Source organism: Monodelphis domestica, chromosome X, assembly GCF_027887165.1.
Source record: "Monodelphis domestica isolate mMonDom1 chromosome X, mMonDom1.pri, whole genome shotgun sequence".
NCBI classification, from domain to species: Eukaryota; Metazoa; Chordata; class Mammalia; order Didelphimorphia; family Didelphidae; genus Monodelphis; species Monodelphis domestica.
This window is the reverse complement of record NC_077235.1, coordinates 10,103,873-10,131,078: the sequence shown is the minus strand read 5'-3', so window position 1 is coordinate 10,131,078 and position 27,206 is coordinate 10,103,873. Positions and strand designations below refer to the sequence as shown.

Sequence of the window (27,206 nt, the reverse complement as noted above, 5' to 3'; positions counted from 1 at the left end):
ATGGAGTCAGGAAGACTTGAGTTCAAATCCAATCTCAGACATTTAACTAGCTGTGTGACCCTGGTTAAGTCACCCTCTGCCTCAGTTTCTTGATTTGTCAAATGAGGATGATAATAATAGCACCTACTTCTCAGAGTTGATGTAAAGCTAAAACAAGAAATTTTAAAGCACTTTATAAACTTTAGCACCATATAAAATGCTAGTGATGATGATGATGATGATCCTCATCTGGCTGACAGGAAAACTGGAACTCTCAGAGACTCCCCTAGGGGCACCCGGCTCCTGGGTTATTGAACCAGCATTGTCATATGGAAAAGAATAAAGAAATGGGTTTCTGCCTAAACTTATAAAATTGATGAGACTCCTTCAGATCGATTTCTGTCCACTGGAGTTGATGACGAGGTTGTCTAGGTGCAAAATCATAGAAGAACTGCCCTCTCGCCACCCATCCCTCCCCATGTCCCTAACTGGATTTTGTCCTGATACTCACTCTCTGGACGTGATGGCTCTTGCAATGCAAGGATTCTGCCACGAGATGGGGTCAGCATGCCATGCACAGAGGTAGAGGGCTAAGCGTGCAGCCATGGGCACAGTTAGCCTGAGCTTCCAAAAGGATGGCTTAATCCCAGTTCATGTTCTAGTCCTCTTCTATTCAGCATAACCAAATTGACAAAAGTCTGCAAAATGCTGAATATTTAAATTTGCAAAAAAAACCCACAAACGGGGCCTTTTGTTTCTTCAACAAAGGGAACCCTAGACAGGGAGAAATCTCTCCAAACCACCTTTCCACAAGTTAGTCACCGAGTCCTGGGCAGTTGTCTAGGGCTCAGAAAAGTTCGATGATTTGCCCAGGGTCACACAGCAGGCACAGTTTGAAGGCAGGTCTCTATCCACTGCTCCATCTTGTGCCTCTCAATTCTAAATATAACTTTCAGAACTTGTTTAATGGCCAAGATTTAATCAAAGGGAAAAAACATTTCCAGAACATGCCCTGAGGTCAGTCCATGTACATACAGTTCAATCTCCTGTACTTTTAATATGTTCGGTCAAAAGTTCCCTGAGGTCTTGTCCAATCAGGCAAAGATCAACATGGAAGCTTACTGGGCTGCTTATCTCTCAGGGCCAGCTGGTTTCTCTCTTTCTATCCATTGCCTAGGCTGGACCAGCTAATCAAAGGGAAGGCCTTGCTCAGCCTTAGGGCAATATGGTGTCCTCTTTGCTTCCTCCCCTGTACTAGCCCAGTGATAATGGCCAAGTAATCTCATCTCTCTGAGCTCCCCTTTCCCTCGTCTGTCAAATGGGGATAATTAGGTCTGGAGTATATATCTCACAGGGTTATCACCAGGCTCAAATGAAATCATGTCTGCAGTGAGGCACTTTGCACCCCTTGATACACTCCCCAAATGACACTAATTACTACTCAGCAGGTCCTGACACTCAGAGGCCTGGCTTCCCACCCCTGCGATGCTGTTTTTCTCCAGGCAGAAGGTTTTTTTCTACTGGGCTCTTTTCCATTTCCCATCAAATATGGGGTGTCCTCAGCCTAAGCTGAGCAACTCTTGCCATTCAGAGAATATTTGTTTGTTTAAATGAATGAAGCGTTTATTAAATTAAGCACCTACTATGTGCAAACCACTATGCTAAGTGCTGGGGACACAAAAAGAGAAGTCACACAGTCAGTGCTCTCGAAGGAGCTCCCACTTTGCCTGGGGAAGTTCCAGCTACAAGTCCAATGGAAGGTCCCCCGGGCCTTGGGGTGCAGCAGCCATCAAGTGGCTTTAGTGTCATATCTTCTGATGACATCCTCTCTGTTTCTGTTGCTTAACAGGGTCAAAGACCTTGGCGGCAGGAACTTACTTTTCTTTTCAAGGACTACATGAGGTTAGGCAGAGAATGGAGAGATGGGAAGGAGGTAAAAGGAGACAATATAGTCTGTAAGCTCACTGGCCATTTAAATCCATCCAAACCCAGCTCAATGGCCACGTTTTATTTTGTACTTTCCACAGACAGTATTTGAAGACTGACTTCTAAAAATCAAGCTCATCTGCCACCACCAAGTGCATACCCAGTCATCCATACTGGTACACACCCTTCCTTGACAGATATTGGCCCGCAGTCAGCTTGGTATTGGATGTTGGGTGAATCGACTGGGTACTACCTTGAAAATGACTCATTTTTTCAAAAAGTTCTCTTCCCTCTCCTCACTACTTTAGTTTTTCAGATAGTGAGATATCTCGGTGGGAAAAACCCTAGGTTACCCAAAACTATTCAGAGGAAAACAGAATAAACAAAGGTCTCTGAAATGTAAGTTTGGTCCTATAAACAAGAAATCTTTTTTAAAAATGTAACCATTTTAGATGGCAGAATTTCTAAAATTCATTACACAATAGGCAGAACTGAGGGAAAATTTTATGTCAAGTTTCTCCACTAGAGCCTCATCTCTCAAACATATAGGGAACTGAGTCAAATTACAAAAATGAGGGCCATTCCCCAAATAATAAATGGTCAAAAGATATGACTAGGCGCTTTTTAAAAATTTTAATTTTTTGTGCTTTGGTTTGGGGTTGTTGCTGGGGTGTTTTTTTTTAATTCAGCATGTGGTTTCTATTTTTATTTTTTATTTTAATACATTTCCACATGAGTTTTCTGAAGTTATTTCATCCAAATTGTCTCACTCCTTTCTTCCCTCCCCCCTTCCAGAGCTGATAAGCAGTTCTAGCTGTATTATCACACAAAACATGTTTCTATATTTTTCATTTTTGTAAATGACTAATCTTAGAAAACCAAAACCCTAAAACATAGACCCAAAGAAACAGGTGATAAATCACAGGCACTTTTTAAAGGAAGAAATCAAAGCTCTCCAGAGTCATATAAAAAAGTTCTCTAAATCATTCACAATTAGAGAAACGAAAATTGCTCTGAGGTACCGCCTCACGCCCATCTGATTGGCCAATACGAAAGAAAAAGATCATGACGCATTCTAGCAGGGATGTGGGAAAATGGGGAAACTGATGCAATGGTGGTGGCGCTGTGAACTGGTCCAACCATTCTGGAGAACACTGCTTGCTATTAGGTCTATACCCCCAAGGACTTCAAAGAAGAAGGATAAAAGGGCCCGTATCTACAAAAATATTTCTAGCAGCTCTTTTCGTGATAACAAAGAATTGGAAATCAAAGTGATGCTCATCAACTGGAGACTGGCTGAAGAAGTCATGACATATGGTTGTTGCAGGGTACTATTGTGTTCTAAGAAGTAATGAAGGGGACAATTTCAGAGAAACCTGGGAAGGTCTATACAACAAGTGCAAAGGGAAGGGAGCAGAACTAGGACTGTCTACACAATAACAGCAATACTGTATGATGATCATCTGTGAAAGACTTAGCTACTCTCAGCAACACAACACACCCCCCCCCGCCCCGGCCCCGGCCCCAGCAACTCCAAAGGAATCATGATGCAAGATACTAGCCACCTCCAAAGAGCCCTGATGGACTCAGAGTGAGAACGCAAGCATTCTTTTTTTTGTCTCTTTATTTCTCATGCTTTTTCCTCCCTGGAGCCTGGCTAATGCAGAAATGAGTTTCGCATGACTTCATGTGTAGAGTGGATATTGTATTTCTTGATTTCTCAATGGGTAGGAAAGGAGGGAAAGGAAAGGAGAGAATTTGGAACCAAAAATAAAAATGAAATTAAAAAATGAAAACAAATGAAATAAGATTCACACACATACACACACTCCTCCCTCCACCCCCCCCAGAAGGTTACCAAGGGGGCTTGAGATAGCCGAGTCCAGCTGTCCAAACTGTCCCCTCTTCCCTAACCTGACTTTCTGTTTCTCTAGTGCCCCGATGGTGCTATACTTTGAACATTCAAGATGGAGAAGCCACTTGCTACTCCCCAAGGGGGGGTAACTATCACAGCAGCTTGGGCACCCGGTGTGAGCTGTCCTGCGACCGGGGCTATCGGCTGATCGGCCAGAGGTCCGTGAACTGCCTGCCAAGCCGGCGCTGGTCTGGGACAGCCTACTGCAGACGTGAGTGAGCGTGTGTGCCCTCCTGGACCCCACCCCTCCCAGTGTACAAGAGACACCGGAGACAGGCAACCTGTGAAGTTCCAAACCTCCTCAACAAGCCAGCCCATCCCTTTGCTCTCCATCTCCCACTGAATTCTGCTGGGCTCCCTGCATGGCCCTCTAGGGGCCTGAAGCCCATGACAGAAACCTCTCCTCCCCCCTAACCCTTGAGGTTAACTGACTGCTGCCAAACTGCCCAAGCTACCCTTTCCATGTTTCCCCAAATAAGACACTGGAGGGGGTGGGAGGTGGTATCAGAAAAAGGAGATCCTAGGCCTAGGGGGATACAAATGTTCTGTTGAAATAGAAAGCAACTTCTTCCCTCCAGTTCCTCCCATCCCTGACTACAGGCAGAGCACCGGGCCTGGAATTCGGAAAACCAGGGTCCAAATCCAGACTCAGAGACTTAATAGCTCTCTGACTTGGGGCAAGTCATTTTGCCTCTGTTTTCCTCACCCATAAAATGGGGATAATAATTGTACCTACCTCCCAGAATTGTTGTGAGGAACAGATGAGATATAATTTGTAAAGCACTGAGCACAGAGCCTGGGACATTGTAGGTATTTACTACAAGCTTGTTTCCTTCCTTCCTTCCAACCCGGTCCTCCCTCCATATCTCTTTCCAGCAGCCATTCAGCATTCCCTACTGAACACCACAATAGTAGAAGCTCCCTAAGGGCACCTCTGCATCCCTATGACTTAAAAGATGTGTCTGTGCTGTTGGCACATTCCCTGTAACTCCTCGACAACTTGGCCATATGGCCTTGGAAAGATTCTAGAAGCCCAAAGCCAACCTGGGCTCAAGTGTCCCTGAGCTTCCCTAGAGTAGGGCTTGGAAAATGGGCACACAGTCTACCTCCAGGCCCTGCCTTGGATAGCGCTGCCAGAACTTCTGCTCATTTGGCACACTCTCTGAGAACCCCAGAGCCAGTTAGATGTCACAAAGAGACATCTGGTAAAGGGAGGAGATTCTAGAGAAGGCAGGAGAATACAAATCTCCTAAATGGTTCTCAAGGAATTTCCAGGGTGGCAGCCCGGCCACAAAGAATCCTCTCTAGAAGTCCTCAATAATACAGTCCAGCCTTTATCTACAGGTGAATAAACTGATTCAGAGGGCTTTGGTTACTTGCTTGAGAAGTCTCAATGCCAGTGTCAGAGGTGGGATGTGAAGCTCAGCCTTCCTGAACCCCAAGACAGCATTCCAGTCACTTTCAGGAGGCTTCAATGCCACAAGTCTGAAGCTCTAGGCTAGGCTCTAGTCGCCTAAAGCCAACAGTGCAAACTGCAGAAAGGGACTCTCAAAGAAGGAGACTGAACAGAGCTGAAGGGGTAGAAAACTGACTCTCACCGAAACTTGGTTCCCTCCCTGGACACTTTTTTCAGTACTGGGTACATTTTCATTCATTACCCATCCATCCACCCAACTCACTGAAGCCAGAGTGTCTCATTCCTCAGTCTTCCTGACCTCTCTGGAGCCTCTGACACTACCATAGTCTTCTCCTGAAAACTATCTCCTCTCCAGCTGCCTGTGAAACGGCGCTCCTCCTACCTGTACAACTACTCCTTCTCAGTCTCCTTAGTGGGATCTTCGCCTGTGACATGGCCACGAACCATGGCTGTCTCCTGAGGCTTTGTCCTGGGCCTCCTTTTCTTCTTCCTCTATAACAGAGGTTGGCAAACTTTTTCTGTGTAAAAGGACCAAGAGTAAATATTTTAAGCTTTGTGGCTTTAGTTGAAATCATGGATAGGTACTTATATAAATAGAGAAAACAAATTGCCATAAATTATTGTTTTTCCTTACTGGGAGCACTGCCACTGCTCACAGAAGCCCCCTCTGCTCTCTTGTAGAGGTGAGATGTCCTGTGCTGCCACTGATCACCAGTGGCACCTACACCTGCACGAATGGCATCTTGCTGGATTCCCGTTGTGACTACAACTGTGCCAGTGGCTACCACCTGGAAGGTGACCGTAGCCGAATCTGCATGGAGGACGGGCGGTGGAGTGGAGGCGAGCCTGTATGTGTAGGTAAGTTTCCAATCCCCACACAGTTGTCCTGCCACCAGCACTGCCTTGACTTGATCCATCTGTCCATGAATGTCCACTCGAATAGGAATATCTGCCACCCATGGGATGCGCATCCACAGTACTTGTATAACCTATTCGGGGCAGCTATTGCTTCTCCACACATACCCTTACCTTGGGCTAGGCTTCTTCCTAGGATATCTTTGGGCTTCTACCCTCCTGTATCCACCCGAAGGAGTAGATTTCCACCCCCACTGGTTCTCTTGCCTATAATGAGAAGGGACTCAGAAGTTGCTATCTGACTTCACACCTTGGCAGACATTGATCCTCCCAAGATTCGCTGTCCCCACTCTCGTGAGAAGATGGCTGAGCCAGAGAAACTGACTGCCAGGGTGTACTGGGACCCACCTGTGGTGAAAGACTCTGCAGATGGCACCATTACCAGGTGGGTACTGAACAGTATCTTTCTCCCACAGCAGCTACTCCTCCCAGCATTCATATGGCAAGAATAAGGCTAAGTTCTGGCCCCCTAATCCTGATCATGGCTTCTTCTCCCTAATGATTACTCTGCTCTGTTCCATCCAGGGTGACCCTGCGGGGACCTGAGCCAGGCTCTCGGTTTCCTGAAGGAGAGCATGTAATTCGGTATACTGCCTATGACCGAGCCTATAATCGGGCTAGCTGCAAGTTCATCATCAAGGTTCAAGGTCAGAAAAGATGTACTTCCCTTCTGTTTCATTTTCATAGACCAAGCACACATGTACAGGCCAATAGAAAGGGAGACAGAGGAACTCAGTTTGAGTCTTGGCTCTGTTAATTATCACGTGGGGGACAATGAGTATAACTCACTCTCTGGGCCTCTGTTTTCCTCATATGAATGCTATTCCTGCTCTAAATCTATGATCATATGATCTCACATCCTCACTCAGGTATGTTGTGGCAGAGGACTGCCAGTCAAGAGACCCGAATATTGTGAATCTTGAAATTTCTCAGACTTGTGAATGTTAAAAAATTCCCCACTGGGGAATTTTTTATTGGGACAATTCCCTATTGGAACTATTCCCCATTTTAAACAGTGAAGCTACTTGTATCTAAAATGTGAGAACTCTACTTAGATCAGAAATGGGAAGACCTCTACTCCACCCGTACTTAAGACTGCTTTAGGGGAGAAAACTCCTTGATGAACAATGAAAAATACTTACACCCATACTTAAGCCATGCCTATTTTTAGAATTAATTACAAAGGGATGCTAAGTACCTATAAAGGTCAGGCAACTTGTGAACTTAAAAGGAGCAAAGAGGAAAAAACTTACACAGAGATTCTAACCTACTCAGGTGTGGATTACTAAAAGGATTAATCTACTCAGGTGTGAATTCAGAATGGGCTGTCCTTTGGAAAACAGCTACTGTGATTCGTAGATGGAAGAACTTAGGGGAGGTAACATAGGAGAAAACCCGCTATATAAGAAAAAGGACAGACTGTTGAAAAAATCTCTTGAGATATAGAGAGTCTCTTGAGAGACAGCCTCTAAGGAGGTTGTTGAGAGAAAGGACAATCTCTAAGGAGGTCTCTCAAGGGAGGCTGACTCTGGCTGGAACTCCCTCTGGGGAGACTCTGTCCCCCTGAATCCTCGCTTGAACAGATCTTATGGTGAGTGATTAGGACTGACTGATCTTTTTTTTTAGGGCTTAGGCCTGGGTTGGCCAGGGCTGCCTGGACCGGCCTATTCTTTTCTCATTTATTTCCTTTTTCTCTCTCTCTCTCTTTCTTTGATTCCTTATTGTATAATTAATTAAAAATCTCTATAAAACCCAGTTGACTTGGGTATATTCATAATTGGGAATATTTCCCTGGCAACCACCTTAAATATTTGATTTAAAACAAGACACTGTGGTGAAAACATATTTCCTGCGGTCACAATTTACTCACCCACTCTTATATCTATCACAATTTATATCTTCCACTATTTTAATCACTACAGTTTACGACCCTCAACCATTTTAACTCTTACAGTTTATGGCTTCCACTCTTTTAAATGCCACAATATTCTCAGTTCCAGTGTCATCGATAACTCACTGTGTGACATTGGGCAAGTCAACTCACTGGGTGAATGAGAGGTTCAAACTAGATCATTACTAAGGGCCCTTCTAATTCAGCCTGAAGAGAAAGGGCCCTCACCAAAAGAAGCTTGTTTTGGAGCTTGGAAGGCCATTTCTACGCACATAATCCAGCTACCCTGCCTCTCTAGTTTAAGCCCCACAAGCTCTTGGCCACGGCCTGGGTGTGACTGATCTCACATCACTCCCAATCCAGTCCTTTAATGAGAATGTGAGAACAGCCACATTGGGGCAGGCCAGGTCCATTCAGTCCTAGCCTCTATAGAGACATGTTTTAGAAGTCCACCAGTCTTCTGGGAGATGAAGGATACATACCTGAGACAACCCAGTCTGAGCACTGTCGAATCATTCTGCCTACTGCCTACTGCTACTCCTAGGCCCTTCCAAGATGCCCACCTGGAAGCTTTCTTGAGGGCAATCTCAGACACAGAGATTGAAGGCCCACATGTCCTTGGTCCATCTCTGGTCACCCTGGAAAATTGTTGTGCCTTGGAGCTGACTTTGTTAGTGTCCACTTTCCTGTTCCCTCAGGCTTCCAGCTGATTCTTTGTGCTGTTTGGGGGTAGAAGAAGTCACTGTATTTTCTCCCTGTATTTCTTGCTCATCATCAAGGCTAGCTGGAACATCAGGGTTTTGTTGGAGAAGCTGCACAGCCTTGATCAGAAGTTCCCTCCTTTCCTACCATCAAAGTCAGCTGAGTCCCACATTTTTCCCAACTACACCAGCCCTCCTTCCTTATAATTCCTCCAACCTACATTGATTTCTTGACAGTCTTTCACTTTCCCTGTTTTATTCTTGCCTTTGCAGATACCATCCTGGGCATACCATGGTCTCTCACCTTGGAAAATCCAGCATGGACACTGTCAGGGCCTTCCCTTGCTAGAGGAAATCCTCTAGGCTGACATGACTTCTCCCTCCACAGTGAGACGCTGCCCTACTCTGAAGCCACCTCAGCATGGCTACCTCACCTGCACCTCGGCAGGGGACAACTATGGGGCTGTATGCGAGTATCAATGTGATGGGGGCTACGAGCGCCAGGGGACCCCCTCCCGAGTCTGCCAGTCTAGCCGACAGTGGTCAGGATCCCAGCCCATCTGTACCCGTGAGTGAGAGAGAAGGGAAAAGAGAGTGGTCATGCGGATCAGGTTGACTCACCTCAGAAGGTCATCGCTCCCTGACCAGAGCTAGAACTAGTCATTTTTATACCCTAGAAAAGCAGGAAAGAGGGTAGAATCTCCAAGGGCATGGTAATGGAGAGAAGAGGAATGTGTCTACTCTGCTAAAAGGAGAGGAAAGACCCTTAGACAAAGGCCTCTGCTGCTACACAAGAAGCAAGGCAAGCAAAGACAAAAGGATGTCCGAGATGGTACTGTTGTTGCCCATTACATTTAAATTCTTGTCCCACTCTAGTAACATCTCTGACCTGATATAAGAGTTCAGTGCTTATAGAGTGGAGGGAGAGAAAGATGTAAGATGTCTGTGGTAGGGGCCCTGGATACAACAACCATATGGTGCTCTTGACCCCACTGGAGGACAAGAGTACCTTCAAGTTCTCTTCCAGAGGGTAGGGAAGGGGATTTGATTAGGGTTAGCAGGAAGGAATCTAAGACCCAAGAATACATTAATTTCATCTTCTGGGAGGAAAAGAAGAAGCAGGGTCCTCAATGGCCACCTTCCTCTATTCCAGCCATGAAGATTAACGTCAACGTCAACTCAGCCTCAGCCCTCCTGGATCAGTTCTATGAGAAAAGGCGGCTTCTCATTGTCTCCTCTCCAGATCCTTCCAATAGATACTACAAAATGCAGATCTCCATGTTACAGGTGAGTCCATTCCATTTAATCAGCTGCCTTATTATCATCATCGCTATTATTCTTTTAATACTTGTATTAGGAGCCTGTTTTAATGGCCTCAGTCAGCAAGACCTGAGTTCAAATCCTACCTCTGGTACATACTAGCTGGGTGACTCTGGATAAGTCATTTAATTTCTTCGTGGTCCAGGCAACTATGTAAGACTTGAATCTGCCCAAGAGGTACTGAGCTGCATGCTCAGCATGCATGATTCAATCCCAGGAGTTTCCTAACACTGAGGAAATCATAGCTCCAATAGCTAATGAGAGAATTGGAAGGCCAGCATCAGAGCCCAAGCTTCACTTTGGCTTCCAATCAAGCCCTCTCCTCCTCTGCCCTAAATACTTGTGTGACTATGGTCAAGGAAAGCAAGAACCATGTCATATTCACCCAGAAAAGGATATGGCAGTGAGCTGAAGATTTTTTTCACATATACATACCACCAGGATGGATTGGGACAACTTGAACTCGGGCTGCCCAAGCAGACTAGTAATGCCAGCAAATGCATTTGAAATGGAGTTATTTAAGAAAGGGTCTTAAGAAGGACTTTGGAGAGGGAACAGGCTGTGCTGAACTAGCTCTGAGGGACATGTGGGGCAGCTGAATAGGCCAGGGGGCCAGAGGGGAGAAGCTCAATGAATGTTGGTAGGCAATGAAGATGCAAGTAGCTGTGAGGACAGTTCCCCCCTAAAGCTAAGAAGGTGACCCTAGGACCAAGACTAAGGACCTTGTTCCTCCAGGGGCCCAGGGAAAGAAAACCACAATCAGTTATGGAGTCTCAAGAGCAGGAAGGAAGCTTAGAGATCATGTTGCCCTGACCTCAATATTTTTCAGAGGGAATAAAGAAATAGACCCAAGGCTGGCCCACACGGAGAAGACACCTGTGACCAGAACCCACATCTTAGGTCAGCTTTGAGCCAGAGAAGTAAGCTGAACTGGCAAGGCTTAGAGGAGAAGCCTGCTGCCCAGAAAAGCAGTGGGCCTGGATTAAAATTTCAGTCTCAATCACTCACTAAGCATTTAGTAATATAAAGTATCTGACATCCTGCCGGGAAAAATCAGTCTCTGCCCTCAACAAACTTTCATTCTGAAAGCGGAATGGATAATATCTTTGAATCGGAACAGACAAGATAAATGCAGAATAAATAGAAGGTAACCTTAGGGAGGCACTAGCAGCAGTGGGGGGGGGGGGCGCAGGCCTGCCAGGAAAGGCCTCCCAGAGGAACTAAAGCTCAAAGTGGGTCAGAGACTCTAAGAGGTCAAGGCTCAGGGAGAGAACCTATGGAATCAGCCAAGATAAAGGCATGGAGATGGAGACAAAGTGAGAGAAAAATAGCAAAGAGGCTACAGAGTAGATCACATGATGTAAGAAGATTAGAAAGTGGAGTAGCTAAGCAGCTCAGTGGATACAGTATCAGGCCTAGAGATCATAGAGGTTGTTGGTTCAAATCTGACTTCAGACACTTCCTAGCTGTGTGACCCCGGGACAAGTCACTTAACCCCCATGACCTAGCCCTTCCTGCCTTGGAATTACCACACAGTACTGATTCTAAATCAGAAGGTAAGAGCTTTAAAAAAAGTGGGATTGGACTAAATCACTTCTAAATTTCTGTCCAGGTCTAAATCTTTAAGACTATGAAATATGTGACCTAAAAAGACAACAGGCTAGTAAAAGGGGAAGGATAAGCAATAACAGATGGCTAGCCCCTATGCTCTATTGCCACCCATATGGAGAGAACTCAAGGAAGGCCCCAGCACACTGAGTGAAGCCCCCTATGACACAGGAGGGGCAGGTATAGATAGCTGGTGATCTGTATCACTGGAACATTACCACAGATGATGAAGAAAAAGGAGAAGGAGGAGGAAGAAGAGGAGGAGAAGGAGGAGGAAGAAGAGGAGGAGGAGGAAGAAGAAGAGGAGGAGGAGGAGGAAGAGGAGAAGGAAGAAGAGGAGGAGGAGGAAGAAGAGAAGGAGAAGGAGAAGAAGGAGAAGAAGAAGAAGAAGAAGAAGGAGAAGGAGAAGAAGAAGAAGAAGAAGAAGAAGAAGAAGAAGAAGAAGAAGAAGAAGAAGAAGAAGAAGAAGAAGAAGAAGAAGAAGAAGAAGAAGAAGAAGAAGAAGAAGAAGAAGAAGAAGAAGAAGAAGAAGAAGAAGAAGAAGAAGAAGAAGAAGAAGAAGAAGAAGAAGAAGGAGAAGAAGGAGAAGGAGAAGGAGAAGAAGAAGAAGAAGAAGAAGAAGAAGAAGAAGAAGAAGAAGAAGAAGAAGAAGAAGAAGAAGAAGAAGAAGAAGAAGAAGAAGAAGAAGAAGAAGAAGAAGAAGAAGAAGAAGAAGAAGAAGAAGAAGAAGAAGAAGAAGAAGAAGAAGAAGAAGAAGAAGAAGAAATTTCTATAGCATTTTAGGATGTGTGAAATGCTTTAAACACATTCTTATTTGAGCCTTACAATGGGCTTGTAGGATAGGATCTATTATGACCCCCATTTTACAAATGGGGAAACTAAGGTCCAAAGTGTTTAAATGACCCGACCAGAGTGACAAAGTAATAATAATATCAACAACTAGCATTGAAAAAAGCTTTTCAAATATGATCCTATTTTATCCTCACAACAATCCCAGGATGTATGTATCATTATCATACTCATTTTACAGATTAAGAACCTGAGGCAGGCAGAGATGACTTGTCCCAGATCACACAGGTAGAAACTATTTGAAATTGGATTTGAACTTAGGTTTCCCTGACTCCAGGCCAGCTCTCCATCCACTAAACCAACTGGATGCAAGTAGCTGAGGAAAGATTTAAATCCTGGTCTTCCTGAGCTCAAGTCAAGCACTATACCAGGTTGCCTCTCCCAGTCTAAGAACCAGAAAAAGTGTTAAGGTGGGTGACATTGAATTGAATGAGGCTGAGTACTTTCCCTGTTCCCTAGAGTTTTTTTAAAAAATAAAACCCTTGTCTTTCATCTTAAGATCAATGCTGTGTATTAGTTCCAAGGAAGAAGAGCAGTAAGGGCTAGGCAATGGGAGTTAAGTGATTTGCCCAGGGTCCCACACTTTAGGGAGTGTCTGAAGTCAAATTTAAACCCAGGGCCTCCCATCTCTAGGCCTGGCTCTCAGTTCACTGAACCACCTAGCTGCCCCCTGCCTATACTGTTACAGTCTGAGATTCTCCCACTTGGCAGTCAGGGTGTTTTAAACAGCTACCAGTGTGTATGTTGTGTAGTGATGGCATAGCCCCGGAGGGCCAGAAAGGTTCAGTTGTAACCCCATGGGGTGTATGTAGTCTTTGGCAGAGGACTCTGGCCTCCATTGCCTGAGGCACACTGTGGTCTCTTGGGTGACAGAACTAAAGGAATGACCCCCAGCATCCAAGTCCCTAAAGGACCCTCTTGTTTTGGGGCAGTCCCAGACCCATTTCATCCCAAATGTCTCCTCTGTAGCAATCTACCTGTGGGCTGGACCTTCGCCACATGACCATCATTGAACTGGTGGGGCAGCCTCCTCAGGAAGTGGGACGCATCCGGGAGCAGCAGCTGTCGGCTGGCATCATAGAGGAGCTCAGGTACAGAAAGGGTTGGCTGGGGAAGAGATGGGCAAAGATAGTAAGAATGGAGAATGAGGATTGTGTGAGATGCCCTGGACACTTCTCCCTTTGGGGCCCTTTTTACTTCCTGAAGAGTCACTGGGCACTTTGCAAGATGCAGAGTTTGACCAGCAATCCTCTTGGCTCAGACTCACTCATCAGCTTTGGTCTGTCTACTAACAGTATTATAGGCTCAATCATGCCCATCATTCTCTGAGGGAAATAGGAGTAGAAATAGATCTTCTCATCTTATCAACCTCCTACATGTGGTACCCTGGTTGCCTTGGGTATCTCTGTGTTAAGGACTTAGCTCCAAGATTTTGGTCTCAATGAGACAAAAAGACAAAAGCCAACTGAGGTAGATGCTAGGAAATAAGCATCATAATAATAGCTAGCACTTGTAGAGCATCTGAAGGTTTGTTAAGGCACTTGACAAACATCAACTTATCCTCTTTACAACCCTAGAAGATAGGCACCAATATCTTTATTTTAACAGATAAGGAAACTGAGGCAGACAGTGGTTAAGTGACTTCCCCAGGGACACACAGCTAGAAAGTGTCTGAGGTTAGTTTTGAATTCAGGTCTTCCTGACTCCCGGGCTAGTGTTCTTTCCATCAGGCCTCCCAGCTGCCCCACAGACTATGGTGTTTGAAAGATAATGGCTCCCATCATTAAAGAAGGCTTGAGTGACTTTGAAGGTTAGAATAATGATTGGCCTGGCCAGTTAGGTCAGGAGAGGGCAGAGTTTGAGAGCAGTAGGGTAGGGTTCAAACAGAACTCCTTAGCTTCTCCCATAAGCTCACCTGTTCTTTGAATGTCCCTATTTCTCTGGAGGGCACCTCCCAGTTTTCCAGATTCCCTTCAGATAAATCTGTCCCTCTCCCTTGTCCATCTCCCCCCTCCACACCCCATTCCACAACTTCTGGGTGATCTGCCTCCTTCTCTCGGGTTCACATAATTCCTATCCTGGTACAGGGCCTCTCCAGGGCTGACCATGTCACTTCCCTGTTTGAGAAGCTCCTGTGGCTCCCCATTGCCCCCCAGAATAAAATATCAACTCCTTGGCTTAGCCTTTCAAGCCCACCCAGAACTTGATTCTCCTCCTTGCATTTGAGGTTCTTGGTCCCCCTTTGTCTGAGCTGCCCTCCCTGCTTGGAATCGGGTGCCTGCCTCTTCACCTACCCCTCTTAGAAGAAGGGCCAATGGGGTAATAAGAAAGGCCAGAGTGCTGGTTCCAAACCGACAGGACCTGGGTTCCAATTCTGTCTTGGGAAGCTTATTGCCTTGTGGATCTCCTGGAAAACGCCGGCTACTTCTCTGACTCTAGCTCTACCCCTTCCTTACAAGTTTGCCAAAGGCTTGAGAAACTTTCTCCTATCTGCTCAGGCCTCAAAGGAGGGTAGTGAATGCAGGGGCTCCCACTTGATGTGTGGGACAGCGCCACGGGAGCCCGGGGAAGGAGTGGGAGTTAGTGTTTTCATTGTAATGGGGGCCACAAGAGCAGCGAAAGCCCTGCCCGCCTACGGCGGCCCCGAGCGGCCATGCCCGCTGCCCCCTGAGCCCCGAGTGCTCCCCGTTCCGTCACAATGGCGCGGCCGGAGGCAGCGAAGTCCCCCAAGGGTAGGGGGAGTTCTGAAGGCGAGGGACGCTGGGGAGCCGCCTAGCCCCTGTCACCCTCTCGCAGGAGCCCGTGTTACGACTCGCCGTGAGGTGCGCTGCCCGGACGCGAGTCGGGCTAGCCGGGTCGGGGGTGCTCAAAGCGCGGGGGGCGGCGCGGGCGGCGTGAGCCCGGCCCGAGCGCCCCCCCGCCCCCCGGCCGTAGCCAGCCTTTGGTCCCGCCCTTTGTTGTCCCCCTGACATCCGGCTCTGTGGGAGCGGACTGATCCGGCCTTCAGATCTCTCCGCGGTCGCCCACCATCTACCTAAGAACCCCAAGGCCGCTCCTCTCTCAGGCTGGGCAGCACCAGAGGACAGAGCTGACCACCATCTTGGTACAGGGGCCAAGGCCTGCCTTCGCCGAGATAACGGCCGACTGACGTCACGGGCGGTGAGCGCGCCCGTTGCCGCCCCGCCCCCGCCGCCTCCTCCTCCTCCTCCTCAGGCCCCTCGGCTGGGCTGCGGAGGAGGCCCGGGCTCCCTGTCCGCGTCGTGCCCCCGCTTCCCCCAGCGGTGGCTTCTCTTCCTCCCCCCGCCCCCCTCTCCTCGGCTCCAGGCCAGTCCCCGCCCCCGGCCACCCGCGTGCCCCAGGGCGCTCGAGGCTCGCCCGGCCGCCAGAGAGCCGAACAGGGAATGCCGACCAACTGCGCCGCGGCCGGCTGCCCGGCCACCTACAACAAACACGTCAACATCAGCTTCCATCGCTTCCCCCAGGAGCCCAAGCGGCGCCGGGAGTGGGTCCGCCTCCTGCGGCGGGACAACTTCGTGCCTGGCAAGCACGCCTTCCTGTGCTCCCGCCACTTCGAGGCCTCCTGCTTCGACCTGACAGGCCAGACGCGCCGCCTCCGGGGGGACGCCGTGCCCACACTCTTCGACATCAACCCGGCCCGTCTGCGGGGGCCGCCCAAGGGCAAAGGCCGTGCCGCGGCCCGCAGGCGCCAGGAACGCCGGCCCCAGCCCCAGGAGACCCAAGAGGGGCCCCTTCTGAACCGCCAGGCCCAGAGGGAGGAGGAGGAGGACCATTTTCACGACGGCGACGTCGACGCCGAGCTGGAGATCGACGAAGAGGTGGAGGTGGAGGCCGAGCCGGCGGCCCAGGCCCAGACGGGGCCATCCCCGCCGCCGCCACCACGGCCCCCTCCCCGGGGCCCCACCCCTGCCCTTGCCCACTGCTCCCATCCCGGGCTGGCAGCAGGTCCTGCAGGAACACAGCTATGCCTTCCGCAGCCCAGGGGAGGCCAAGAAGCGCATCGTTCGCCTGGAGAAGGAGATCGCCAGCCTGCGTCGGCGAATGCGCCACAGCGTGCCCAAGGCCAAGGCTGCCCCGCACCGTCGGGGTCGGCCCAAGCCCTAGGCCTTGCCGCTGAGGAGAGGGGGCCAAGGGGGCAGCCAGGCCAAAATCAGTGGCTTGCCCCCCTGCTGGTGCAGCCTGGCCAGGCATGTCCAGCCTCTCTCCCCCTCCCTGAAGCCTCCCCTTATCACCTTTCCTCCCCCTTTCCCTGGACAGTTCCTGTTCTCAACCAAGTTCCACGTCGTCTCATTCTGTTCTGTGCATTGTTTACCAAAGACTTTTCCAGCCACCCCCTTGACCTGGGCATCCCAGCCAACTGCCTTACCTGCCATATGCCCACATTTTGTGTCTTCGATGAAAATGCTGACTTCCCAGTTTATTTATGGATGGGTTTGCTTTTTTTAAAAGAATCTACTTTGAAAGGGACAGCCTGGTTCAGGTAATATGCTTTCAAAACCTTTGGGGGGAATTGGAGGGGGGAATCCAATCTGGGTTCAAATTCTGCCTGTGAGCTGGTCATTATTTAACCTCATCCAGCCTCAGATTCCTCACCTGGAAAATGAGGCTAAGAATTTCTCTAAGATGTAATCCTCCTAATTGCTTAGGTTGTTGTCATGCATTATAAAACAATGTGGTGCCATAGGCCGGATTCAGAGTCGGGAAAACCAGGTTCTGGTCCAGTCCTGCCTCTGAAACATACCAGCTGTGTGTAGCTCAAAGCCCTCAGTCCCCTCCCTCCCCCAGCAACTCCAGAATTTAATTAAAATGGAATTACCAAAGAGTTTGCCCAGGGACCTAGGTAAAGGCAGAGGGAGCTTCCACAGTGGGATTCTGTCAAATGGCTGCCCCTCCACACCAATTCTATCATCATAAAAGGATTATGGTTTGGGTTTTTCTGTTTGGTTCTTGACAGTGCTAGTGTCTCCTTGTTGTATTTGCACTAGGACATGGGGGGGGGGGCAGGGGAGTGTGCACTCATCTGAGCGTGTCATGGCTTTACTTAGTTTGGATGATGCATGGCACTTTGAATTCAGGTGATCATTAACATCTGAAAAGTTGACAGTCACTGGAAACCTGACCCACTGCTTTCCTTATGGTAGGCACTTCATAAATATGTGTACTGGATTGAAATGTGACTGATTGGGTTAAAATTCAAGGGAATCGCCATAGGAAAGCCAAGTTGTTATAGTAGTGGAGTGGAAATGAAGGGTACTGAGGCCAAGAGGATGGCCTCTAGGTCTCCTGACACTGGGCTTTTTATTTCTTCCAGGCAATTTCAGCACCTCACCAGATCCTACTTTAACATGGTGCTTATTGACAAGCTGGGTGTAGACAGAGAACGGTACATGGAACCAGTTACCCCTGAAGAAATCTTCACTTTCATTGATGACTACCTTCTGAGCAACCAGGAGCTGGACCAGCGTCGGAAACAGCAGGATGTATGTGAATGAACCTGAGCCAGGGCACAGGGTGTACGTGAGGCACCCTGGCTCAAGACCTCTGGACCCTGAAAAGAAATCAGTAGGGAGTTTTTTTTTTCTATTTGGGTGCCCAGCTATCTAGAGCACTAAGAACAGAGCAGGGGGCTGGTAACCTACACTGCCCCCCCACGGGGAGGTTTTCAGGGATCTGGGGGTGAGTGGGGTTCTTTAGGCCTGTCAGGTTCAGCAGAGGCTATCTTCTGGATGGCAACGGAACACAAAGAACAGAGAATTCCATAAGATTCTAAGACCGTTGGCAGAGGCTGTGGGGTCATGTTCTTTCTTCTGCCCCCCCTTTAACTTTCTAAGCTCCCAGAAGTTGATAAACCCCTCTGTTCATTCACCAACATTATGTGTGTTTTAACTGGCTCCCTTTCCCTGATAGTATACCACCAGCAGCAGAAATCACCCTCTTTCCCTTCACATGGTCCGGGAGAGGGAAGGGGAGGGAAGGAGAAAGGAGGGGAAGGGAAGGGAAGGAAGGGCATGTGTAGCACTGAACGTTGCTAGTCCTTGATTTTTTATTCCCAGTGCTTCTCCCTTTGCCTTACCCTAAGAACATCATTGTACTCTTAGCTCATCTTACCCACTTTGTCCTGGCAGCTTGCCCTTCCAGCTCCCACTAAAGTTGTCCAAGAACAAACTGTAGCTTCTCTTCCTGCTGCTCCCTCCAAAGGCCCTGTGAAACTATTATACTCAGATATGTCTTCTTTTTTCCAGCTTAGGTCCAGTGAGGGTAGAGGCTAAGAACTTCAAGGAAGTGAAGGAGGATTGTTGAATAAAAGGTCTTTTTCTTCCTGCCTTTTATGCCTGGCCCAGTCTTTAGTTCTATTCACTGAGGCTGTGTGGAGAGCTCCTCTCCTGTGACTACTCAGGCCCTTTACTTAATTTCTGTCCTGACCTAATGCCCAATAACACACCAGGTAGTTGGGAGCCTTCTCCTTCAGAGCCCTTGTTTGGTGTGAAGGGGCACCTGAAGGTGAGATGGCACGTTTATTATTGGCTGGGCTAAAACCAATTCATCCCAGATATATATTCCAAGGTGGCCTCAGGGAGCAGGGGGAAGTTATAAACATGATTCTAGCTTAAGATATGGATTACTCAAAGCAGGGCCCTGAACAAAGTGTGACTCAAGGACCCAAAAAGCATACAGATGAGGCAGGGAAAATGGGTTCCTTGCCCTAAGCCAGGAAAGGAGAAAGCACTAATTACAGGAGAGTTTTAAGGGAAACTGCATTTGAAAATCCAGCAAAGCTGAAAAAAAGTAGTTGTGGGCTGGAGTGGGACAATGGGATATGCAGGAAAGCTTAAAAGGTCAGAGAAGGAGCACCAACTCAGAGGTGGGCAGGCTCTGTCTTAGAATGCAAAGCAAAAGTGAACTCCACGTGGAAGATATCCAGAAAGACTGGACCTTCCAGTTCTGAAGGTCAGGGTCAAATAATGAGCAAGAGCAACAACGCCCTTGCCTATAGCAGAGCTTATTACAGTTGGCAGACCAGAGCTACCTAGCATGTCTGAAGTCCCAGAAGCAAGGTAGCGTAACAGGGCCCAGAAACCTTGTGCCAAGTCCCAGCCAGGAGCTGCCTGAAGACACTTTCAGTGGGTGATTCCCTAGTCGCAATTCTCACCCTTACTCTTCCCCAAGAAGAAAAAGGTGTCCATTTGTGGGCAGTGTTTTCATTACCACCAAGAGATCCCCCTGTCCTGCTATAACCTGTGGGAAAGAGTTGGTCAAATCCTCTTGAAATGCCATCCAAATAAACACATTCCAAAATTCCCAGCCCTTTCTGATGGGAAGCCACAGGGTCCAACCCCACTCTCCCCTCTTTCAAAAGATGCCATGATTATCATCAGCTGCTTCACCCAGGACTATTGGCTTTAAGGTTTGCCAAGTGCTTTCCTCCTACAGACCTGAGAGGAAATGCAAAATACCAATTTCATAAGAGTAGAAATGGAAATACAAAAAAGTCAATTGATTTGCCCATGCTTACAATATGATTAAATTTGGGAATCAGAATCTGAACCCAGACCCTCCCGGCTCCAGTGCTTTTGGCTACCCCTGGCTGGCTCTCTAAGACTAACAGAGCTAGGCCTAGAACCAAGCCATAAACCTAGTCCTGTCTTCATGCACACTCCATGCCAATTTATGTCATACACAGATCTTTAAGCTAAAAAACTGACCGGAGAGTATTGGAAACCTTTGGCTTGTTCTACTTTGTTATTAAATAGTCCTTTGAGATGTTTGGGTTGACTCATCCCCTTCCATGGTATCAAATTGTGTTGCCCCTGATCCCAAACCACAGAAACTTTGGGGCTCGAGGGCTTCTCGTTGTGTGGGCTACGTGTAGCTGTATTCTCTTCCTCTCAAAGTTGAGGTAGCCTGGTGAACTGGCAGGCTAAGAGGGAAAGAAACCCAGCCCTGGTGGTCTAGAGAGCTTGGGGAGTCTGCAGTTCAATGACAAGCAGAATGACAACTTGATCCCCAGACCTCTTGCCCTATCCCACCCCCCACAAGCCCTGGCTATCCTTCCGATAACAGTGAGATTCATGGAGAAGACACAGTGGTGACGTTTAAGGAAGGATGGAAATATTCAGTACGTGATGATGAGGATTGGCATTGCTCAGGTAAGGCCAAGAGAGGCTTCTCACTCAGATATGCATCCGTGCTTTAGTTAGCGAGTGGATAGTGGTGCTAATGGGGGTGCCATTTCTTAGAAGATGGGCTTGGGTAGTCAAGAGGGCATGTGCCACCCTGGCTGCTATCCACCCAGCAACACAGAAGAGGGCAAGGATATCAGGGAACCCTAGGCAGGATCCAGACAATGAACCAAGGCAAAGGGCAAGCAAGTAAGAAAGCTTTATTAAAACGAAAGAACATTTTAAAAAGTGGCAAAGAGAGACAACACATTGTAGCCAGGGCCCTCCCCATGCCTGACTCTGTGAAACCAAACCCAACTCCATTCTTCAGTGGGCTTAGCTGGGCAAGAGTAGCTGGTTAAGCTTGCTCCACTGAAAGTGGTTTCCTCTCCCAGGTATCTCCTTTGGCTGACAACTCGATATAGGCAAAGGCATTTGGGGATTGGGGGGGGGGCGGGGGCGGGGGCGGGCAGGAAGTCTTGTCAGCATGGAACAGGCTGAGCAAGCACTAGAGAATTCATTCCCAGCCACTAGACCTAACCTTGGAGAACCCATACTGGAGCTCCTTTCCTGAACATTCTAGGTCAAGCACAAAGTCTGGGCTTATTTGAAAAACCAGTTTATCAACTACTGGTCAGTAGAGATGCTAAGGCCTTGTCCTGCCTTTGGCTCCATATTGATGCTTCTACCACCCTCCATATCTCAGATGGAATCCCCCTCCTGTACCCCAGTTGTTGGCAGGAGGCTTCTCCCACCTTGCCCTGGACGCCCAACTAGGGCTGTGACTCATTCTTGAAGCCTTCTTGACGCAGAGTCATTGGCCTGGATCTCTCCTTTGCTTTAAGCTGCTCTTCCACTATTAGATGGACAGCTCCTTCCTTGAGCCTGAGGTTTCCGATATAAACACATCCTAGTGCTTTAGCAGTGTCTTACACTTAATCCCACTACCACAGATGAAGACTTTCAAGACACCTGGAGTTTGGGAGGAGGGAGGGGGGAATCCAATTCAGGGGAACCTCTTTAAAAAGAAGAAAAGCAATGAGTTGACCCCCTTCCCCCTCGCCCAGCTGACTAGGAACTGAAAAGAGGCTGAAATACAAAGGAGCCCAGCTGTCTTATGGAGTACTGGGGAGGGAGGGTCCTTCATCTCCCAAGGAGATGAGCTTGATGTTTGCTCTCCTATCTTTTTCTGCCCCTGGCAGCCTTGGGCAAGGGGTACATGTACCTCAGGACCCACATAAATGGGGCAAAGGCCATGGACTCCCTGGGAGCAGGGACGAAATAGAAGAGGATGAAAAACTTGGTGGTTTCCAATCCTTAAACACTACATTTAACCCTGACCCAAAATGGAGAGGTGAGGCTCAAATCTGCATGAAGGAAAACAAGCTTAGACTAAGCACAAACACTGACCAAGAATAAACACAATAGCACTGGGGTTGCTTTAAAAGAAACAATCCCCGCCTCCACTGCAGGATGGCAAGCTACACAGAGAACACGGCTATACATGCACACGTGTGTCTACATGTGTAACAAGGTGGTACAATGCCCGGCTCTATTTGCTCAAGCTTGGCCCGCCTGGTGGTCCTGCAGCTTCAGGGAGAGCCAGGGCTCAGGACCCCAGCTTCTGCCTGGCCATGGTGGGACGGAGCTGCAGGGTCCCTTCTGCCCAGGAGCCTGGATACTGACGCATCTTCTGCCATAGACTCACTTCTTCCCCAGCAGAGTCCATCCAGTCAACCATCTCCCCATTACTGATGCCTGAGAAGAGAGATCCACCAACTGAGACTCTGACAAAGGGTGCCCAAAGAGAGAGAAGAGACTGTCTTCCTAAGAGGGACTGACAGGAGCAATTCCCTAAGATATTCCTATATCCCCAAGACTCCATACATACCTTCAGCTCAGGAGAAAGGGATTCCTATACTGACATTAGGACTTTGATGCCCATTGCATCATGGGAGAGTCTTCAGCTGAGACTCATTACAGATAACTAGCTAGCCATGATGAGAGTGCATGGGATGGTGGGCAGAGGGCCAGAAATCATACCAAATCCTGCTAAAATAAGGAAATCCTTAAGTTCCAGGCCTGCTTCTGCCAATGGACCAATCCCTGAGGGTACCAGACAACTCTCTAAGAACATAAATTCTTGATAAGCAGCCAGTCTGCAGGAATGAGGGAGAATGTCTATGGCAGGGAATTCCCCACTCCAATGAAATCATAGGCAAGTCTAGACCAAAAAATCTAAACCAAACCAGCAACTGACATTTCATGCCCAAACTACAGCCCCCCTACAAAGGTCAACTTGGCTCTAAGCTAAGGAATCTGGGGCAAGGTGGAAGGAAGCTGGGGAGGTGCAGCACGGATTAGACTGACTTACTCTTCCCATAAGCCTCAGTGACCCTTGAAGAAAAAATCTTACACAAAGGCAGAAAGCAGGAACCCAAACTCCAAAAGGGAAAATCTCAAAGTATCACATATATGGATGAGGGACTTCAGAAACTGCAAGGGGTTGGGGCTGCGGAGGGAGGAGAGAAGGGACACAGTGATCTTACCAGTACCAACACCCAGCCTGATTCCTCCCAGGAAATCATTGCTGGCCAAGGGTTCCCGGTCCCACACAGTCAGTTCCAGGCACACATGCTGCAGATCCTCCAGCTTCACTCCATAGTAAACAAAGGTGTGATTGTAGTGGGGGTTCAAGCTCTTCTTCACCACTGGAGTCTTACGCTTGCTGGTCTTGTTCCTCATAGGAAGGAGGTATCTGGCCAATGTGAGAGGAAAAGAGCCCCTCTTAATGGGCCATGTTCCTCCCGCCCCTCCACCAGTCTAGCCTGAAAAATGGAGTCCCACTCTCATAACCCCAAAAGGCACCCCCTCATTGTTTTCTGTTGAAGTAGACCCCCTCTACCTTGTACCTCTACTAATAATTACTACTACTACCACCAGTACTCATAATAGGACAGCATTTTAAGGTTTTGCCAAGTGTTATCCACACAGTAGCCCATGGAGGTTAAGGTAGGATATTATCCTTTTAAACAAAAGAGCAAACTAAGCTACAAAGGAGTTAAGTTAGCAGCCCATGCCTGCCCAGCTAGGGGGGGATTGAAGGTGCAATTTGAATCCAGGACTCCTGACTTCCAGCCCAGTATTCTCTCTCCTTTGCCATGGTGCCTCTCATATCACTGGCCCAATCTAATTTAGCTTGCAGCCATATTAATAGAAGGCAAGGACTGGTCATTTTATGAGTGTGGGCCTGCTCTCCAACCATCTGCTGTAACTTAGTCTTAGAGAATTGATTCTCGTCTTGGAGAGCTGAACTAACTTGGCCAGGGGAAGCATCAGAGTGAGATCTAATCCCATGTCTTCCTGAATCCAAGATCAGATTTGGAGCCAATATAGTGTGCTGCCTCTTAGGCTAATGAGTTGAGCACAGAAAATGAATGGGAGGGAGGGGTCAAGGATGGGTCAGGTCCTAGGGAAAGCTCTAGGTCTAATCAGACATGATATCTTAAAGAATGTAATGGGTACCCATCAACATCAGAGCTAGGTCAGAGGGGAGATCCAGGACTGGGATGATGCTGGCAACATGTTATTTCATTAACCAGTGCTACCTTATTAGGAACAGCCAAATGATTTAGATGCCATGTTGTGCACAAGGGGGAAGAAATGGGGCGTTGTTATTTTACAAGATTAAATGGAGGTCTAATTATGAGGCTCACATCAACATGAGTGACCCTTTGACATGGATCTCACCCCTTTATGGCCTGAGAGACGGTATCTGAGAACTATTTGTCACCACCCTTTGGCCAGCCTTGTCATGAGCCTTCATCTGCATACCTGGCATCAACAGGTTCCTACTTGAAGCCTTTTCCCTTTGATAGGACCTGCCATGGGTCTTGAAGACCCTTTTGAGAATTCCACTTCTATGCCATGAAGCAACAGCAGCAGAGGGTGCCAGTCCCTCCAAGTCATTCCAAATGAGAGTAATTCAAGCCCCTCCCTCTTGCAGGGCTGGCTGGTATAAGGCTCAGAGTAAGATATAGAAAGCATTTTGCCAACTTTTAAGTGCTAAATGACTGAGAGCTAGTAGGGGCATTAGAGGCCAGTGTAGGGGAGCAAGAGAGGGCTGACCATGAAGTCAAGGAATCCTGGGTCCAAACTCCATCTCTGCCACAAAGTAGCCATGTGACTCTAGGCCCATGTTGGCAATCCTATGGCATACATGCTGGAGGGTGTCAGAGGCAGCTGCTCCCTTCCTCCTCTCCACATGCCTGAGGACATTTCTCCCATCACCAGTCCTTCTGCCCAGCAGCCCAAGGGGAGTGCTTCCTCCCTCCCCTGTCTGGGGTAAGATGGGGAGGGGGGGCCTCACATGCAGTGTGAAGGTTACAGTTTGTGCACTCTATATCTAAAAGGTTCACCATCACTGGCCTAGGCAGTGCAGCCCTCTAAAACAGGGGTTCTTCACTTTTTTTTGGTGTTGTGGACCCCTTTGGACCTATGGTGGCCTCCAAATAATGGTTTTAAAAATAAAAAACAAAATTTGTAGGATTACAAAGGAAATTAATTCTAATGAACTAGAGTTACCAAAATTACTCTTTTAAAAAGTTCATGAACCCCAACTTATGGATTCTTGTTTTAAGATTAAGTTGCAGAGATCTTGCCAATCTCCATTGCTAAAGAATTTCCTTATTGAGCGTTCCCGATGCCAATGAAATCACAGGGCTAGATCAAAAAAGAACGATTATTAAATGAACCACTCAACTCTGTACCTAACCTAAATCCAAACTGAGTGGAGTCTCAAGGGAGGAGTTTGGGGCAATGAAATGTTGCTTGGCTCTTAGGACAAAGGCCAGGGGGGAGCCAAGGATGGGCTCATATGCAAAGAGCAAGTGGAATTCCAAGGAATGTCCTCTCTCTTGGTTTTCTCATTCTGCCACTACTTAGGACAAATTGGGCCAAAGACTCACCCTTTGACAAAGCTGTCTGAGGTGCCTCCAGATTTGGCAGCAGTCAGATTCTTGGCTTCTTTAATCCATACCTGGAGTTCTCCTCCATCCCCACCTTTGCCTGTAAAGGAGGCCACCCACAGTGAGTCTACTCCCTACCACCAGCAGTGGTCACAACATAAAATCAAATTGGAGTTTTGAGCACCAGGTACTTCTTTAGACAGAACAAGGACTCCCTGGGAATGAAGTTCAAGAAAATCTAACTGGGGTTGGCAGGGCATGGAGACAGCAAGTGAGGTCAGGATCCTATTTAGATGGCCAAAGGCTCCAATATACACGTCAGCCCAGTCACTCCCAGGAAGCCAACAGTTCACCAGTACTAGACAGCCCCCTTTCCACAACCTCCAAATGCCAGGCAAACTCTCAGAACCAAAGCATTTGGTGTTTTGGCCAAAGCTTCACAGAACACTCACTTTTTGGCAGGTCTCCCGCAGCAGGTAGTTTGGAGGCTGGGATGTATTTCAAGGAAACCACCAACTCGCCTTTTTGCGGCAGGATCCCAGCCAGGGTCTCGGCACTGATCTGAAACACAAGTAAGCCTCCAAGTCACTCCGGGCTTGGTGGCTGGTGTTTGGGCATGACTGAGAGCTGAACTGGGAGATGCTTCTTCCAGTATAGGAATATCCTTCAGCATCACCTAACGCACAATCTGTTCTAGGTAGTGGTCCCAAGTGATGGATGGGGCCATAGTTCTTTAGAGAAAGCAAAGTCGCAGCAACAAAAGGCCTCTCTGCGTTGCCCACTATCCGTATTTTGGGAATACACGTACCAAATTCTGAACCCATTAATTTGGTGCAATCCAACAAACATTTATTAAGGGAGGTGGCATGGCGTGGTACGAAGAATGCAAGATTTGAAATCGGATGACTAGAGATCATTTGCCAGCTCTGTTACTTGTTATCTATATGAACTTGTTGGTTGGCTAAGTCCCCTCCCTGCTCCGGGCCTCAGTTTCCTCATCTCTGAAAAGAGGCTGTCAGACTAGATAGCCTCTTAAGGTGTCTTTCAGCTTTAAATCTGTGGCCATATGATCCTAAGTGCCGACTATGTGTAACAAAGCCCTGGGCTCCAATATCCTTAAACAGAAAGGCCCTCTATCTAAGCCCTGAAGAGCTGAGGTTTCTGTTAGCACCCAAGGTGTTGACTGCCCCACAAGCTCAAGGAGCTCTTGGAGCCCCTTCCCCAAGAGGGAAGCTGTTAAAAGCCAGAAAATACCAAGCAAAACCCTTTCAGCCATTTTCATCTTGGCTACAAGTCCAAGTCCCTCTATGGCTCCTCAGTGCCAATATAGAACTCCATGTCACAAAAAGCATTTCTACCAAATCTGGAGCCACTCTCAGAGCTACAAAGAAACCTCTGCCAGGAGCTCTCTGTCACTTCTCCTTCCTATCAATGGGACTGCAGTGAGGAGAGGGTATATAGGCCAGAGCCCCTCAAACATCACAGGATTAGCCGCTGATCCGTTTCCTTTTTGTTTCTTTGTTCTGAATGTAGCTAAGACC

The 27,206-nt window shown here is 48.0% G+C and overlaps 2 protein-coding genes and 1 long non-coding RNA gene across 6 annotated transcripts in view; 1 reads left to right on the top strand and 2 right to left on the bottom strand.

The window, feature by feature from the left end:
- The window catches only part of SRPX2 (sushi repeat containing protein X-linked 2), a 36,638-nt gene extending 17,770 nt beyond the window's left edge, over positions 1–18,868 (top strand). Inside the window, exons 4-12 of one of the 3 annotated variants that reach the window (XR_474965.3) lie at positions 3,840–4,031; positions 5,919–6,095; positions 6,411–6,537; positions 6,678–6,799; positions 9,133–9,312; positions 9,898–10,031; positions 13,491–13,612; positions 17,851–18,101; positions 18,782–18,868. Coding sequence is in view for 2 of the 3 variants with exons in the window: in XM_056809307.1 (XP_056665285.1) it covers positions 15,923–17,019; positions 17,851–18,019; positions 18,782–18,808 (1,293 nt within the window). In the remaining variant the exon portion in view is untranslated. Of the gene's footprint in view, positions 1–3,839; positions 4,032–5,918; positions 6,096–6,410; positions 6,538–6,677; positions 6,800–9,132; positions 9,313–9,897; positions 10,032–13,490; positions 13,613–15,466; positions 17,020–17,850 lie in introns of those variants that run through there. The other 2 variants (XM_007507796.3, XM_056809307.1) reach the window with 2 other exon arrangements.
- On the bottom strand, positions 3,459–15,401 carry LOC103096983 (uncharacterized). The gene is made up of 4 exons (XR_474964.3): positions 14,816–15,401; positions 13,499–13,628; positions 5,620–5,755; positions 3,459–3,616 (listed from the first exon to the last, which is right to left on the bottom strand). It is a non-coding gene; the product is annotated as an uncharacterized LOC103096983 (long non-coding RNA).
- A 2,034-nt stretch (positions 18,869–20,902) lies between the features above and the next one.
- Positions 20,903–27,206, bottom strand: part of SYTL4 (synaptotagmin like 4) — a 50,613-nt gene continuing 44,309 nt past the window's right edge. For both annotated transcript variants that reach the window (XM_007507791.3, XM_007507793.3), the window contains 4 exons: positions 26,118–26,226; positions 25,666–25,765; positions 23,248–23,456; positions 20,903–22,456 (listed from right to left, as the gene is read on the bottom strand). In XM_007507791.3, the coding sequence (XP_007507853.1) occupies positions 22,308–22,456; positions 23,248–23,456; positions 25,666–25,765; positions 26,118–26,226 (567 nt within the window). In that variant the 3' untranslated portion in view covers positions 20,903–22,307. The remainder of the gene's footprint in view (positions 22,457–23,247; positions 23,457–25,665; positions 25,766–26,117; positions 26,227–27,206) is intronic.